The following is a 16,965-nucleotide window of genomic DNA, read 5'->3' on the forward strand; positions in this document are numbered from 1 at the left end:
CCTCACTGACTTAACTTCCTATACAATCAGATCAAAAATCGCCTTTGCGTGACAATCCGATTAGAACAAAAATCGCCATTGCATCGATCGTGAGATGGAGATTTTCCGACAAGCCTTGCATTGATGACGGCGGTTGAGTTGTTCTTTCGGTGAGTCTTGCTTTCGGCGACGATAGGCAGTCATGAGAAAAGATGAAATCGCGTCTGGGATGGATGTGAAGAAAAAAGTGTAAGGGTAATCTGGGAACTTCAATAATTATATGGGGAGTAGTTGGAGATAAATTTCAAAATGGTCCCAAAATGGTTTGATTTTGGACAATTTCAAAAAGAACATAATATGGTCTCCAAACTTTCTTGGAGGTTGAGCCAAGGAATGGTTGTTTGGTTGGAACCAACCATATATGCTACTTGCTAGTATATATTGCCTCACAAATGGTCTCCCAAACGGGGTCTAAGTAGCTTATATGCTACTCAACAACCAAACAACCATTTCGAGTGCTGAATACCCTTTCCCGAGTATTTTGTACCTTTAATTAGTTCGATTTGTCCACTGTAACTCGTAACCTTTGGATCATTCCATTCCCTGGCACTGTGAATGATAAAAAGTATTAGGGAGAAGAACTGCTGCATTGACTCAATTCTTGTAAACAATTTCATGAGATTAGGGTTTATGGCCGATGTTTTCAGATGAACCCAAGAAATAAAAAAAGACTACTTGCTCTAGGTGAGTGCTAGCAACACCTTAGTAAAAAATTTTATTCTTTGAAGGATTAACATTTGTGCCAACCCAATTAGCCCAAGTATTTCCATGCCCTCCTTAGGGCTTCCAAACGATCCATGTCTTTAAAAACAAGGTAGTCCCATCTACCAAAAATAGAGAGACCAAAACAACATAAACGACCCAGTGGATCCAAGAGTAGAGCCCAATAACCCAGACCAACCATTAAGCATACTCAGCTCAGCTCCAACATAAACCAACCCTCCCTTCCAAATCCATACATACAACACTACCATATTACACCTGAAAACCTCGCAATAGCAAAAAATCAAACTATCCCAAATCCAAATCGGCATCCAAACTTATTATTCAACAATATTATATTAGAAAAACCAAACAGGGAAAGAAAAAAAAAACATGTAAATCCTAATTTTTGAATCTTGGTAAAGAGGATGTGAAATTGAGGCCTTATGCTTATAAGCAGTTGTGGAGAATGAACATATGTGGGTGATGTTGCAAAATGAATAGTCCTTGATGATCATAGCTAGCTAGGACAAGCTTTGCTTCATAAATAGCTTGATGTTGACCTATGCAGTTTCTACGACCTAAGCCAAATGGGAAGATCTTGGAGGTTAAACACTTGTTGCAGTCTGAGGAAGTTGCCCGCTGAGGAAGTTGTGGATGAATGCAAGTCATTCTACTTTGTAGGGAATTAAGGAAACGACTGCTAATCTTACTACAACCATTTGGTTTTGATCCCAGAAACTGCATAGGTCAAAATCAAGCTATTTATGAAGCAAAGCTTGTCCTAGCTAGCTATGATCATCAAGGACTATTCATTTGCAACATCACCCACATATGTTTATTCTCCACAACTGCTTATAAGCATACGTACCCTGCAATGTAAACACTTGTTGTTGCCTGGGTGAATAAATCCTGCAGGTGTTGATTTTGTAACGCTCGAATTCTGCTTCCTTTCTACAAAACTTCCTCCAAAATTTGTTTTGGACAATACATCAGCCAAGAGATCATCAAGTTCTTTGTTTACTTCTACTTCAAATTCCTCTACTTTCCTCCCATGTTCTCCTACCAGCCACAACTTCCGGCACCCCACCCACCCTGTAAGGAACAAAAATCTTCATGTCATGCATGTAACTCTGAAATTATTATTCAAATAATTGAAGGCAGACTCTATAAATTCATTAAAAAAGAAGAGCCATCACTTGTTAGAATGGTCACCTCAATTCTTTCCATGTAAAAGACCTCCTTTGCCATCATTAGCAAAACCAGAAGAAAGTATCAAAACGGCATGCATAGCAAAGGAGAATTAATTGCTGCATGTTTGATGAAATCAGGGAGGAAGAAGAAAGAGATATACCAATAATTGTTTAGGGATGTTGCTTTGCTTTATCAGATTTTTATAGAGGATGTTCAAATATAAAAATTAAAATATGCATGATAGCTTTGTTTTGCTTTTATTGTGGACAGTGAAACAAATATTTTATTTTCTTTTTGTTGGTAGTGGGCAGTGGAACAAATATTTTCTTTTCTTTTCGTTGGTAGTGGACAGTGGAACAAATCAGTCTAGGGAAGAAAAAAAAATATTTATGGCTTTTGAAATGTGGTATCCAATGTATGTAGATTGTTTTTTCTTTGAAATATTAATTTTGTTTTTTTTTTAAAATACCATCAAGCATTACGATTTGCGGTTGGAATCCTTCAAAATATTATTAATACAGCCACATGTTGCTAAAAAATAAAATAAAAAAATAGTAGGGTTTCGTAGGACCATATGCATCAACACCATGAGTGGCGCTGCTGCACTTGGGTTTTGAAATCAAAAAATAGAAATATATTCTGTTTTAAGCACGGTTTTTTTTCCATTTATTATGATTTTTTTTATATATATTATAGTCTTATTAAGCAGTGGATCTGAACTGATTGGGGGCAAAACTAAGCAGCAGAGGTCCGGGGGCATTTTTTTATTTATTTATAGGGCACGAAGATAATGATTAATAATATTTTCAAACAATAAAATATTACATTTTTATTTATCACAAATATTTTCTACGAGTTTTCATATTTTGAAAAAGACCTATTACAACATGATTAGTAATAGTTCCCGAGAATGTCACATGGACTTGGGATGAGTTGTGATATATATAGTTGGGATTCATATATTAATGTAGAAAGAAAGTGATTTGATTGTTACTTAAATACATGAACTAACACTTGAGCCACTAATTGAAGCGGTAAAGATGGTGTATATCATCTTAATGATCAGGGTTCGAATCCTCCCACCTCATTCAAAAAAAAAAGAAAGTACTTGAACTAGAAAGGTGAACATAGGCCAAATAAGGTTATTAGAAAGACAACACATACTGAGGCAAAGGTTAGTCTTGGTCGCCCAACTAAACCGTTCCAAATAATACTAGTATCATAGTTCTACCAAACAACCTTGGCACCAAATTACATGAGAAAATGTAAAAGTCACTAATCAAGTACAATCCACTCCACATTCATCCAAAATGGGGGCATCCGACTTGGCCAAGAATGGATCAATTCTAACCCACAAAAGGGAGAAGATTGAAGCAAGCAACATGGACCAAACTATAATGATAGTGGGAGTTCTATTCTGTCTACCCATCAAACCTTTCAAGAAAGGATAAAGGTGAACCATTACCCAAAATGCAAAGAAGAGTTTACCAAACAGAGGCCCCCATGACTGATACCCATTGTTTATTGCCTCTGAGATGCCAGCAACTACTCCTATGAGGTTTACTATAAGCAGTGTTGTTGGTGGAATGAGCAAGGAAGTCCATTTCAATTCATAGAGTGCGGAGAATTCTCCGTCGTCGTCTGTTGATTTTGATGTCACTGTAAAGTTTGTATTGACACCGGCTAGAACCTTCAGAAGCCCCTGAAACACGGCGAAGAGATGGGCTGACACACCTCCGATCACCCAGAATTGCTCGTTTCTCCACCAGTCGTCAATGCCAACTCCGCTCCATTTCATTTCTAGCATACTTGTGCCGAAGATACAAATGAAGAGTGAAATAAACCAAAGGCCGGCGGCGTTGCTCAACTGCAAGGCAGAGAAGATGATATATTAGATAACAGTGGAATACACATGCTGATTGGTGTCATACTGTCATGTACTTTTTTTTGGTAACCCATAATAATTTCTCAGCACAACATGTCTACCGGAAAAACCGGGCTGAAGCCCGTTCAGGAAATAACACAAAACCTGTTGGACGTGGGAGTTGAACTTGCAACTTCCCACATTTGTAAGGAGTTACCACAATCAATTTCATCATTTTAGTTATAACTTTAAGCATTTCCTTATCATTATTGATAACATACCTCTGGAATGATGAATTTTCCAGTTAGCAAGCAGACAGCAGGCAGAGTACAATAGGCTACCAGAGGAATTGATGTCCACGGATAGATGGTAGCATTTATGTAAGACAAACGTTCTAACCATTTCAAGCCACCTCCATAACTATACCACAAAGGACAATGCTTGCTGAAAAATATTTCAATGGACCCAAGAGCCCATCGAAGGACCTGGTGCAAGCGATCGGAAAGATTTATCGGGGCAGATCCTTTGAACGCAGGCCTATCAGGAACACAATATATGGAGCGCCATCCATGGCAATGCATCTTAAAACCGGTCAATATGTCCTCTGTAACTGAGCCGTAAATCCACCCAACCTGAATTGTACAACAATCTCATCGGTCATGTTAGAATATGTATAAATAAAGTGAAATGCTCTAATCGAATAGATCGATATATCGTCTTTACCTCTTTTCCCCACTCTGTTTTATTTTCATAGCCACAGCTAATCACATGGATGGCTTCTGTTAACAAAGATGCAGCGCTAGCACTTTTTAGTTTTCCACCTTCCTCTACCAAAGTTGATGAAATAAATACAGGGGATTGCCCAAACTTCTTTTCTAGTTTATGGTCCGATACCACCTTCAAACATTCCCCTTCAGTTCCTGCATTCAGAATTTGTTACCGAGAAAATATTCAGTGGTCCTTGTATGTCACTTCATATGAATAGAACGATTGATATCAATTCATGGGTATGAATAAATCATTTTCTTTCTCAACTACCTATGAATCGAACCGTCCAATTCGTTCTAGTACGCCACATCAGTGTATGACGTACGTACCAATACCATTGAATATACAATTTCTTAATAACCGAGTCCTAATTCTTATCATCTTTCCTTCTCCTTCCAACATTTATATAATTTCTACATAGCACCAAGGCCATGGGAACATTTGCAATCTAAAATCTATAATCAGATTACTAAATGATGGCTCATCAGAATAAACTGAGGTTAATTACCTTCATTACCCACTTTGACAATCTCCATAGAGCCTGCACCATCTTCTTTCCTTGAATTTCTCTTGTTTAGCTCAGCACTAGCACTTTTGGTTTTCTTCTTTCTCCTTTTGGAACAACAACATCCACAATAGCACCACTCAGGCAAACAATTGCAGGTCCTCATCGGGAGCTTCTTCTTTTTCGGAGCATCGTAGCCATAGAGTGCAATCCTTCTGAACACACATCCAGTCCCAACATATATAGGTCCTTGAATGCCATCCAAACCTTTCATGTTGATCTAAAATAAACAAAGATGGACATGCATTAGCTTGAATAGAAAACAAAAGGTTAGTAATTCTCAGGTGCGGACGTCTGTAATTCTATCTCTGAAAAAATGAACATCAAAAAGAAAGTGACATCCGTAACTTATAAGAGCAGTGCTCTATATATATATATATGCTTACATCGAAAAATACAGCGTTACGATTGGCGTATCGATCACTCCTGTCGATTCCGTCAAACCTTTGAGGGAATTGGACATAACATACCATTTTTCCAATCAATGAATCCATCAAGAAACACATTGCCTCCCTGAGTGCCTTACTGTTATTGATGTAGTGATCACAGTCCAAATTCAATACATAAGGTGCATTTGTGAGCACACCAGAGACTCTAACCTATTCAACACAACACCCCAAAACAATATCAATGAAATGTCAAATAAGTAGATGAATGATTTTTTTTTCTTCTTATTTTGTCAGCTTACCAAAGCATTCATTGCCCCAGCCTTCTTGTGATGATTAAATCCAGGTCTCTTTTCTCTAGAAACATAAACAAGTCTTGGTAATTTATTTCCATCTGTGTCATGTCCTCCACTTCCTCCGAGAAAAACCTGTGACAGAGTATGATTGAGGATCATTTCTTAGATCGTGTGCATCCATCTCAACATTTGAGATAGGTGAAATAAAAAACACTTGGGATCCGTAGGATTTTTGTAAAGTTTAAGTATCGTTTACCTGAATCATCCCGGGATGATCGCGCACGTTATTCCCAGGCCACGGAGTCCCATCCTGCATTGTCCAACCTTCTTCCGGGACTTTTTGAGCCGCGGCAACCAACGCATTAATACGAACTTTGAACTCCTCATATTCTCTCTGAAATTTCATAATCGAATTATAACTTAACATACAAGAAATCAAGGAAAAATAATATGGTAATCTCAGTGATGGAAAGTTCATGACCACCTTCATCGCTCTTCGTTCCTTCACAAATGAAGGCATCACCTTATCTGTTAGGTAATCAATCTTTTGAGCAAAATACCACTCAGGTGCTCGTGGCTCAATGTCAAACTTCTTGCAGAAAGGCACCCACGTCCTAGCAAACTCCGATGCTTCTGACAGTGCCTCGAACGTTAGCATAGCAGCGCCATCATCGGAAACGTAACATGTGACCTTATCAACGGGATAATCCACTGCTAGAATTGATAGAACAGTGTTTGCAGTCACCAGCGGCGGTTCTTTTGTTGGATCAACTGTGGTAACGAATATATCAACTGCAGAAAGTTGAGAAGGCCGGCCTTTCTTCTCGTACCTAGCAAAGAAGCATAAGAATTAAGATTTGACATTCATATCCACTTAGGCTTCCTTGAGATATTGTTCGTTTGGAGCCTAGCACGAATTTAATGATGGAAAATTCCACCTCTCCTCCATTTGAACCGATGATCTTTTTTTTATCGTGAGCAACGATGTTATTGGATTAAGCGGGCGAGACGGCATGCTTTTTTCCACAACAAATTTGTGCTAACATGAGCATGAATGTCCCAATTCATCCCCATAGAGAAATCATACGAGAGTGGTAATGCAACTTTTGGTTACTGAAATAGTTGACTAGATTCAACTCGGTCACCAAATGTTCAAATATTCCAACTTGAGAACCCAAAGTTAAAATTATTGTAATTTGCACATTCGAACAGATTTTCTACAATTCAGACAGTCAAATTACTGATGTGGCATAAAAAATCAACATAAGAAATTTGTCCAAATACTGAGAAATGTACTCGTGCGTGTATATTGAAATAATTTTCAATTTTGGATTCCGAAATTGGAACGTATGAACATTTGGTGAATGAATTGGAAATTGACGACTCTTTCAGCATTATCAAAAGTTGCATTACCCCTCATTCAAGAACATATATAAATGACTGTAGGATTACATACCTTAGTGACAATCTATCGAGGTAAGTTTTCCTATCAATAGGAAGCCACTTGGGGAATTGATCAAGAATCCATGAAAGTGCAAACCAAATCTCACAGATTACAGATACAAGCCACAATGCATATGCGTTATGTACAGGGTGCGTGATACGATAATGGAAGAAGAACCCAAGAACCACAAGTCGGATAATTATGATTATTCGGTATGGGTTGATTTGGTTTGATGGAACTGGCATCTTTCTAGACAACGGTTGCCTCCCCTCATCCATTCTGATTCACAAGCAATCAAATATAATTCACTAATGCTTGATAATTTGATGTAATTGGTATCATCTTAGTCAAAAAGTTGAAAAGAAAGCAGAAAATCAAGACTTACAGTGGTAGAACTTGGTCATCGCTATCATTTTCTGTGTCTTTGCTCGTATTTTCGTTTTTCAAAATCTGTAGAACTTTTCCTTGGTTTTGTTTCCATTTTCCCATCCTTTCCTTCCAAGCAATGCTTCCATAACCATAAGCAGCCAAGTCCTTGGAAGGATCCATTGGCCTTGGTTTCTCTGCAAATAAGAAATGCAAGTGTAAAATATCTAGTTCCGAGTAAAGAGACAAAAGGAAGATATAAGAGAGAATTGAAAGTATATTGCAGAAAACCTGGGACGCTAGGATTTGGAAGGGGAATCGGGTGGATCCTCTTGCCACCATCACTGCTAACCTCCGAGAACGAAGGCACCAAGGCATGTTGTTCGAGAGAACTGTCATCAACCTGAACGAAAGTGAAACTTATAAGCTAGTTTATAAACTGTGGAAAATATATACAAGGTGCATGATTATATGTTTCTTATTCAGTTATTCTGTCGACATTGTAATTTATAAGTGTTTTTCGATGTTACGATTACTGAACAACTTACAGCTTGTTTCACAGCTTATAAACCTGAACTAAACGGAGCCTCGTTCTCTAGCATGCTTATACATGGCAAAAGAGAGGAGAAGGACGAAGCAGTTTGAGTTACCATTTGGCCATTAGTTAAGAGAGGAACTTGACTATGAAGAAGCATGGTGTCCATTTCAAGATCCTGATGCATATTATCTCTGTTCTTCCCGTCGAAGTTGAACTCGTTCTCCAAGTCATCAATGTCATCCTCTTCTTCATCTCCATCGACTCGGGCACACCCTGCTCCCCATTTTGTTTCAATATTGGAGTAAGAGATGACTTCAACTTTGCCCAAATTCATGTATTAATAAAGAGTGGGCTTTGAATCAAATAAAAAAGGCTTACCCTTAAGACGTTTAAATCTAGTCTTGCACTGAGGGCAAACTTGACTCCCTTCCCTACGCTCGTATTCATAGCAAGTTTTGCAGATAGGAAATGCACACTCGTTGCAGGCCACGAACGGTTCTTCATCAACTGTTACCCCCACATCGTCTCCGCAAATATGGCATATTGGTCTTCCCATCAGCTGCAATGGCCTCGCCTGAAACAATTTCATTAACGTAATTCATTGTTCATCAAGAATACTAATATTACATAAGCGGTAACAATAAAGTCATAGGGAACAACTCGGCATTAGCCTAGCAGAAGTGATAGGGATCCCAGTAAAAAACATCTCAATCATCCCAATAGTGGATGTGTCACTCTCTGCTTCAATCACCAGGTTTTGTGGGCCCCTACACTTACATCAATCAATGGACAAGATCCACTAGTGGGATGGCTGGGATGTCGTTTACTGGGGTCTCTAACATTTTTGTTAGCCTAGTGGTTATATCGACGGGCTCAGAGGTGAAAGATCCCTCAAGTTGGGCATTTGAGCCGGTGAGATGTGATTTCTTGGAGTTTCCTAGGTTTCATGGGTTAAGAACCGATGGCAGGGGTCTGTCCTGGGAGGGGTTAAGAGTCCTATTATAGGCCTTAACCTAGTCTTACTTGCGTACTGGGCTTCGACTTAAGACTAAATTGGTGGTTTGTTGTGCACACGGGGTGACCATCCCAAGTTTAAAACTAGTCCAAGGATTACAAAGTGATCATTGCACTAGGGCTTTCCCGGCCAACAATAAAAAAAATTCATTGGAATATGTTTGTGAGACCGAGCACTAGCGAGCTTATGCATTCCCCTGTGCTCATATACACATTTTATATGCGCATGTAAACTAAAAATCCTAACATATCTCTCCGAATTGCAGAGGAAGGAAGCTTACTGTTGATTCACTGTTACGACGGATTATGACGAATTCATTGCTGTTCTGAGAACCAGCAACCAAACCAATGGCCTCCATTATTGGATCCCCCAAAAAATTGTAGCTGCATCATAAAAACAATTACATCAGAGTAACTTATTTACTATTCAAACCTTATTCTCTTCTGGTATTGATGAATGTATATATTTATAGCAAACTTTAAGACGATGCTCAAAATCAGTTATCAAATTCTGAACTGTAATAGAGAGAAATACCACAAAGAGAAAATGTACCTAATCTAGTAAGAACCTGATTCTTATTGGGAGATCATCGAACAATATTAGCTTGAATAATTGATCAGCAGAGATTGAAAGAAGAGAAGATTGAAGAAAACAAGGTATCAAAAAGAAATATCTAATGTTTTACTCTCTTGCTCTGGCTTTGCTTTTTCCGTCAACTTTTTATTTTGAACGAGAAGACAAAATAATAGTAGAAGGGTAACGATCTTTGGTCCTTTGACATCGGCACCAACAGCCAAAAAAAAATCCAAGACTCGTCTCCTAGTAAAATCCGAACATAGGCGACCACAACCAATGGTGGATGATCAAGTTGGCTCGGATGGAGCCATCCAAACACTCGATCAGAATATTTATATATATAGAGCTAAAGGCTAAATTAAATGATTGAAGAGAATGGGCCATATACTCCAGGATAGATAATTTAATCCGATAGAGCTGGGCCTCTCCGATCGAGCTTTCTGCACATTTACATCAGATCGAGCTTTCTGCACATTTATAATTCAAAGGAATAACATCCCGATGATCAGCATTCAAATCTTCCTCCCCCATTTCAAAAAAGAAATTCAAAGGAATAAATTCTGCTAGTAATTAATTAGACATGCAAATAAACATGGCATTACATAACTAATTAACTAGCTAGCCACCACAATCAATATCATATATTATTCTTTTGTGAAGAGTTCTTCAAAATTATTAGAACCCTATGTCTTCTAATAAGAATGATGAATGCTCAAAGAATGAGATTGTAAAGAATCTCGTTCCAAGTATCTGGAACACCTTCAAGACACCAATGACTACAATCCATTGCTGTTCTTCCTCCCAAACCATAGATTGAAGGATGTCCATCTTTCCGCAGCAGTGAAAGATTGGTAATATCGAGCAATGTCACCGTCTTTGAAATTTTTCGCAGCGCCTTTTTTAGCACAAACAATGATTGTGGGATGCCTCCGGGATATGTCGAGCCCACGACTGGTTTTGCCTCTCTCACACAACTCTTTGCACTTGGTTTATTCCATTCCGACCCGCTGAAACAAATTATACACAATTAGGGTTGGTTTTGTTCCATGAAAGGTTACGAGTAATTCTTTTACAATCAACAAGTATAGAAGAACAATGTAAAGTAGTTAGGGTTGCTGAGATATTTGGTTTCTCATATTATGTTGAATGGATTGACCTGAGCCATTCTAACAAAATGACCCAAGTAAATGTCATTCCTTGGCCCAATTAGATATTTGGGCCGGGCTTGTGTTAAATGTTTATACCAAACCCAACTCAAAACAAGCATCCAATGATGAACATTGTAATTTTGGTGAACAATAATTTGGATTTTTTGCATAGAATGAGGAACTTTAAATTTCTTAAAATTAGATTCATGAGGGTGCTTACTTGTAATGAGATGGAGAAATGCCTTGAAAGAAAACCCTAGTTTTCTTTGGATCTATATTTGAATCCACCCATCCGGCCCATGTTGTAAGGGCGGCCTCAAAAGCAAGCAAACGGTCCATGTCCTTTTTGATCTCATTTCCCATCTTTATATAATCCCATCTGAAAATGAAAAAAAAATAGTTATCTCCTCATAAATATATACACAATTTAAGAGTAGAAAATCCAAATTTCACTTGGATAAACAACACCCGTGCACAAAATTCCCACAATGGACAGTATCGGAGACATTTAAGATGTACTCAGACCTTACTCCCACATAATATGTAGATAGATTGTTTTTAGGAATTGAACCTGTGATGTCTAAGTTGTACTTCTGCAATTATACTACTGAACTACATGTTCGTCTGTAATTATATATGCCCAAAACTAGTGAAGGAGTGAAAAGCGTAGTGACTTAGGGCATACTTACGGTTGTGAAGATCCTCTACGGTTCCACCAATGCCAAGTGTTGAAGATGAGCATGTCAACTCCTTTCCATAGCTTGCTGCCCTCAATTGAGTCAAGTTTCAAAACCCTACCAATTTTTTCTCTCACAACGTCTACAAGGTACACATTTCGATCAAGCATCACTTTAACTCCATGATCCTACAATTTTAATGGAATCATCGCTAATGATTATACTAATTTAATTACAAAAATCATACTATTTCAATTATCTTTTCGGTAAATCATGATGGATTAAAAAATAACGATAACAATTTAACTACAAAAATCATTCTAGCTTACATATCGAGGCCAAAACACATGTTTGGATACGCATTCAAACCCAAAAGCTTAAGTCGTTAGGTTTTGAATCTATTAATCTACATCATTATTGTACTTAACCATGTGACATCTAATCACATTTGTATTCCATTAATAGTGAATAAACTTTTAGCATAATTAAATTTAAAAATTTATATGGTATCATTCTTGATTATAAAAAAAAAAAAAAAAAACAGTTGTTAATTAGAATAATAAAATAGGTAAGTTTATTAATTGTGTACTTCCTCTTGGATGCCTAGAAAAGAACGCAACAAACGGTGGATTGTATAAAGTGCAAAACTTTACCTTTCACATGTCAATTAAAGAAAGTTGGCAGCAAGTGTAGGACCACTTGGTTCGTTAAATCAAGAGAAAAAAGTAAAATCATTGACACCACTCAAATTTTTTTTTTTTGAAAGGACACCACTCAATTGTTGATTTGGCTAGATTTTTTAAAAGACAATTATTTGTGATATATATATATATATGTGTTTGTGCAATTCATGAATTTGTATATGAAAATTCATAAATCAATGACTTTTTATTAACAAGATATATATAAAATCCTGTATGTAAGTGAATTAGACAGTGAGAGTGAATTTTAGAATAGACTTACAGTGAATGTGAAGGTGGAGACATCCCCTGCCCTTGTGAGATTGTATTTGGAATTAGGTACTGAAGAATGAAGCATGCATGTCAATGACTGCCATTGATTTCTGCTTAATGAATCTCCCACAAACATAATGCTCTTCCCTCTATGTTTCTCCAAAAATGCTTCCCCATTGAACCTACAATTATTACAAATTTAATATATGGTTGCCAAAAATTAGTTCCTACCACTCCATTTATGTGAATTAGTTGAAAACAAAATACTCTATGACATTATTATTAGACTAGGACATTTCCATTAACTACGTGAACAAAAACTTTATGACATTGGGAAAATGCCAAATTAGTACACATTTTTTCTCAATACTACCAAACTCTTGGGTCACATCTGGCCTAGAAGACAAAATTATCTTCTTTCTTTTTTTCTAATTAATATGACGTATGAGATATTATATTTGAAGTATATTCAATTTTCAATATATTTTTTTCTTTTTGGTTTATACTTTAATTTACAAGATATCACTATCATTTTTTTTGCTGTTAAATATTTATGATTGAGAAATGAAAAATAAATTAAAGCTATTTGTGTCATAGAGAAATATTAATTCATGTACATTTAAAGTCATTGGGGATTATTGAATTTATATCCGACTGTCTAAATCGTTATGTCATTTTCATACTAAATTTGATTTTTATTACGAACAAAAAAAATATCGTTTAATTAGTTAAGTTCAATATTACACATTCATTATTATTATTTTTTAAATTTAATCTCAAAAACGCTACTCTAGCGGCACCAGACACTCAACTTGTGATTGGGACAGCTTATCCTCCTTGGACAAACGTGCTTACAGACAGAGATCTGATTCATATTTATTTATTATATCGATATATGCGTTGGCTTTGGAAAAAAAAGTTGGACAAAACAAATTCTTCTCTTTTGAAACAAAATTCAAGTAATTATATTTATCAGACAGAACAAGGGAAAATTAAAATCGATTATCACAGCCAGAAAAGAGGAAGATGAAGTGACAAGAGAGTGTACCGTACGAACCTGGTTAAATTGCAGCCGAGGGGCTTCCATCTGTACATGGTGTAATCGAGTTCCGGCCGGCCATTCTTCTGGCAACTGAACTCCCTCTCAATGAAAGGACACGTCGAGGCATGGTAGAGAGGGTAGGAGGGGTCCATGATCCAACTCCCAGTGAACAAATCACAATCTCTTCCACCACCATTTGCCTTGCCAATAATGATGGAAAAAAGAGCAAGAAATGTGAACAAATTGTAATGAAACAAAAAACCCATCTCTCTTTACAAAGAATGAGTTTGTAAAAAGAGAAAGAGAGAGAGCCAGAGAGGTTTTGGGATCCTTGAATCCTCTCTCTCTCTCTAGTTCCTAGTATCCATATAGAATGGGATTCTCTTAGTTTATATAGGAAGAGATCTGTTAGCCCATCGAGATTACGAGTCAAATCATATTTTTTTTTTATCCCAAACAAAAATTAAATTATATATGAAAAAAAAATGAGAATTTTGAGTCGTTAAATACAAACCCAAGACATTCTATGTCTTTTTCACATCCAATTTAATATTTATTTGAGACAAAAAAAATATATATCAATGAACTCGTTATTCCGTTCAAAACACAATCATAATTCTTTTAAAACATTTTCTAAAAGATTTAAAGAGGGGTCTACTGTAAAAAATTTACAGCAAACCCCGCTATCCATCTAGAATGGGCCAATGTTCACATGTAGTTATGACATGAGATTGAAGAGGATTGGACATCAAAGCAATTTGGAGATCAACTTTATTTCATGATATTCAAATTTTGGTGGACCCCATTATTTGTCTTGAAGTATTGAAAGAAATGTTTATTTAAATTTGAACAATGTTATGCAAAATTAGGAATAGAACATTATAGTCAAAATACAAAATTATGCAATATAATCAATAAGTTATCAAGGAAATCTACAAACATTAATCAAGAAATTGTTAGCATATCGCACTCATTTGGGCATATTTCCCTAAATTAGGATGATTGAGCATTTGTTGTAATGAGGCATAATATATTATAGGCTACCGTATCTTTATTGGGCTGAAATTGAGTTTGGGCTTTATTGGGCTCCAATTGGTTCAGTTTAATGTTTCTGATTATGGATTCGTTTCAGGATTTTAGTTTCAAATTCCGACTTGGTTTTGATTAACTTTGATTCGATTTGTAATTAGAAGTCCATATCTTTCCTTATTACATATGGAGTAAAGGTTTCTAATTTCAAAGTTACACTTTCATCTTTCCTTAAGTATATATGAAACGAATGCTTCCAATTTTAACAGATTCTACCTCAACCTTATATACATATGTGTGTGTGTATATATATAACTGTTGCACCCCTCTTCTTAATTCCTAGGGGAAGGGTTTTTGCGAAAGAAGGGTTTTGGCTAGCAGGCTATATATCTCAGTTAAGACTTAAGAGAGATGGGTTGTTTTACTTCTAAACCTTCAGACAATGGTATCGAACTCATGCATATTAATGTCGTGACATATGTTTTATTATCATGCTTTTTCTAACACATTGTTTTGGTTATGCTCCAACTAGGGAAAAACAAAAGGGCTAGCGGCGATGCAAGCCCTCCGGCTTCTGGCGGCGATGCTAACCCGCCTCTTGCAATGGTATATATTGATCCTCCTCGTGCAACGGTATATACTGATCCAGATAAATTGTTTGAGGGAGAAAATCCTTGGACTAGCCGACAACCTCCGGAGAACGAGAACGCAGGAATTGCATCTGAATATGCTAGAAATTACATTGAATATTGCTATACTAGATTTTATTAATTAGTTATTTGTAAACTCTTTGTTTCTTTTCTAGCTTTTTTTTTTTGAACGGAGAGGGAGATTCATACCCTGATTATCAAGATAATACAAATCATCTTTATCATTCCAACTAGTGGCTCAATGTTCTAGCTTTATTTTGAATAATGTTGTTTGGATCTTTTTTATTTTCAATTTTTTTGCTTTTAAGAAGTTATTGAGATAATAAAATATTTCTAATTAAACTATTTTTTAAGTTTTTCCATTTTTATTATTTTTTTTATTTGGTGTCCTGTTGTTCAAGATATGAGTTCTAAATTATTTTACTTTTAAGTAGTAGTATAGATTAGTGATTAAACTCGTACAAATGCATGGGCATTTCCAAAATCTCATATCAAAAACATCTTTGGATTGACAATAAGTCCTGATACGTTGATGCGAATCCCAGATTGGAAGTGGGAGAGCTTAGAGTCTAGCTTATAAGGGAGAGCAAACCTCTTATATATTATCAACCTGAGTTTTTAGTAGAGAGTTAGACCCTAGTGATGCTAGACTTGGGCCCCCATCCCGTGTGATGGGTATTCATCATATCACTTCTGCAAGCCAGAATAACATCCTAGGATCAAACACTATTGCTCCCGCGGTAAAAAATGCATTCATCTCGGTTATTCAACAAGATGAAAAAGAAAAAAAACAAAAACAAGGGATTTGTTGAATTTCAAGTATTCAACTTTACTAATAAGATCCAAAGAATTGCTTTAATTGGATATTGGGGAACCAAAAACAAAAACAAGGGATCCGTTGAATTTCAAGTATTCAGTTTTACTAATAAGATCCGAAGAATTACTTCACATTTGGAATTGCATCGAAAAGACTATTTATCTCAGAGAGGCCTCCGGAAAATTATAGGAAAACGCCAACGACTGCTGGCTTATTTGTCAAAGAAAAATGAAGTACGTTATAAACAATTAATTAGTCAGTTGGATATTCGGGAACCAAAAACGCGTTAATTTGAACGCAAAAACAACATCCTAGGGTCAAACACTTTTGCTCCCACGAGCCAGAATAAGTAGACCTCCTTCCCAGCGTAGAAGACGGCCAACACAAACACAACCTTAAATGACTCATTACACTTCATTCATCTACAATAATTTAAATCTTGACATATAATTCATTGTATCTCTATAATAAGTATTACTATAAATAATAAGCTAGACTAAGCAAGCGTGCTTTACTCATCACATCAAACACAACAAATTATTATATATCTGGATTCATACCTTATCATCTTTGCTGGGATTTAATTTCCAAACACATGCCAACAGCCTAAGAAATCCACTTTGGTGGCTACCCCCACAATTGAATTTGGTCTTCTACTTGTGTTTTTGGAAAAATAGTCGTCAAAGCTCAAACCCCCACGACTCAAACTCCGCTAAAAATCGACCAAGTCTTAGAAAGAAATGTCAAAATGGTGGCCGTACAGTTCCTAGAAATCCACTTTTAGACTTCTGCAGATTTTCTTTCTTGTTTTATTAATCATTTTTTGTTTTATTTCACATGGTATTTTTATTTTAATTTTCAAAATTAATGTATATTTTTTTCACCAATGTCTTGTA

General features: G+C 36.4%; 2 protein-coding genes across 3 annotated transcripts; both read right to left on the reverse strand.

The window, feature by feature from the left end:
* Positions 1-3,214: 3,214 nt before the first annotated feature.
* LOC119989687 (probable cellulose synthase A catalytic subunit 5 [UDP-forming]) lies at positions 3,215-9,535 on the reverse strand. The gene is made up of 14 exons (XM_038835351.1): positions 9,458-9,535; positions 8,541-8,736; positions 8,275-8,435; positions 7,916-8,027; positions 7,644-7,821; positions 7,271-7,537; positions 6,299-6,644; positions 6,071-6,208; positions 5,821-5,946; positions 5,519-5,731; positions 5,076-5,352; positions 4,523-4,719; positions 4,081-4,431; positions 3,215-3,802 (listed from the first exon to the last, which is right to left on the reverse strand). Exons 1-14 carry the CDS (start codon positions 9,533-9,535, stop codon positions 3,215-3,217), a joined length of 3,228 nt encoding a protein of 1,075 aa, XP_038691279.1.
* Positions 9,536-10,297: 762 nt separating this feature from the next.
* LOC119988506 (protein trichome birefringence-like 41) lies at positions 10,298-13,940 on the reverse strand. 2 transcript variants are annotated; one of them, XM_038833567.1, is made up of 5 exons: positions 13,580-13,938; positions 12,542-12,713; positions 11,591-11,766; positions 11,122-11,280; positions 10,298-10,760 (listed from the first exon to the last, which is right to left on the reverse strand). In XM_038833567.1, the coding sequence occupies exons 1-5, from the start codon at positions 13,837-13,839 to the stop codon at positions 10,466-10,468; spliced, it is 1,062 nt and encodes a 353-aa protein (XP_038689495.1). In that variant the 5' UTR covers positions 13,840-13,938; the 3' UTR covers positions 10,298-10,465. The 2 variants fall into 2 exon arrangements, with proteins under 2 accessions (XP_038689495.1, XP_038689496.1); XM_038833568.1 differs by having other exon boundaries at positions 10,466-10,760; positions 13,589-13,940.
* Positions 13,941-16,965: the final 3,025 nt, after the last annotated feature.

The sequence above is a fragment of the Tripterygium wilfordii genome, chromosome 21 (genome assembly GCF_013401445.1).
Source record: "Tripterygium wilfordii isolate XIE 37 chromosome 21, ASM1340144v1, whole genome shotgun sequence".
Lineage (NCBI taxonomy): Eukaryota > Viridiplantae > Streptophyta > Magnoliopsida > Celastrales > Celastraceae > Tripterygium > Tripterygium wilfordii.

Bases quoted from the DNA above. Each gene is read 5' to 3' on its own strand.
- LOC119989687 (XM_038835351.1), bottom strand. From the start codon at position 9,535: ATGGAGGCCATTGGTTTGGTTGCTGGTTCTCAGAACAGCAATGAATTC. The intron at 8,028-8,274 runs GTAACTCAAACT...ACTTTCGTTCAG, and splicing joins TCTTAACTAATGGCCAAATG to GTTGATGACAGTTCTCTCGA. The intron at 4,432-4,522 runs GTAAAGACGATA...TGTACAATTCAG, and splicing joins AAACAGAGTGGGGAAAAGAG to GTTGGGTGGATTTACGGCTC.
- LOC119988506 (XM_038833567.1), bottom strand. From the start codon at position 13,839: ATGGGTTTTTTGTTTCATTACAATTTGTTCACATTTCTTGCTCTTTTT. The intron at 11,767-12,541 runs GTAAGTCTATTC...TTAAAATTGTAG, and splicing joins TCTCCACCTTCACATTCACT to GATCATGGAGTTAAAGTGAT. The intron at 10,761-11,121 runs GTAAGCACCCTC...AATTTGTTTCAG, and splicing joins ATTTCTCCATCTCATTACAA to CGGGTCGGAATGGAATAAAC.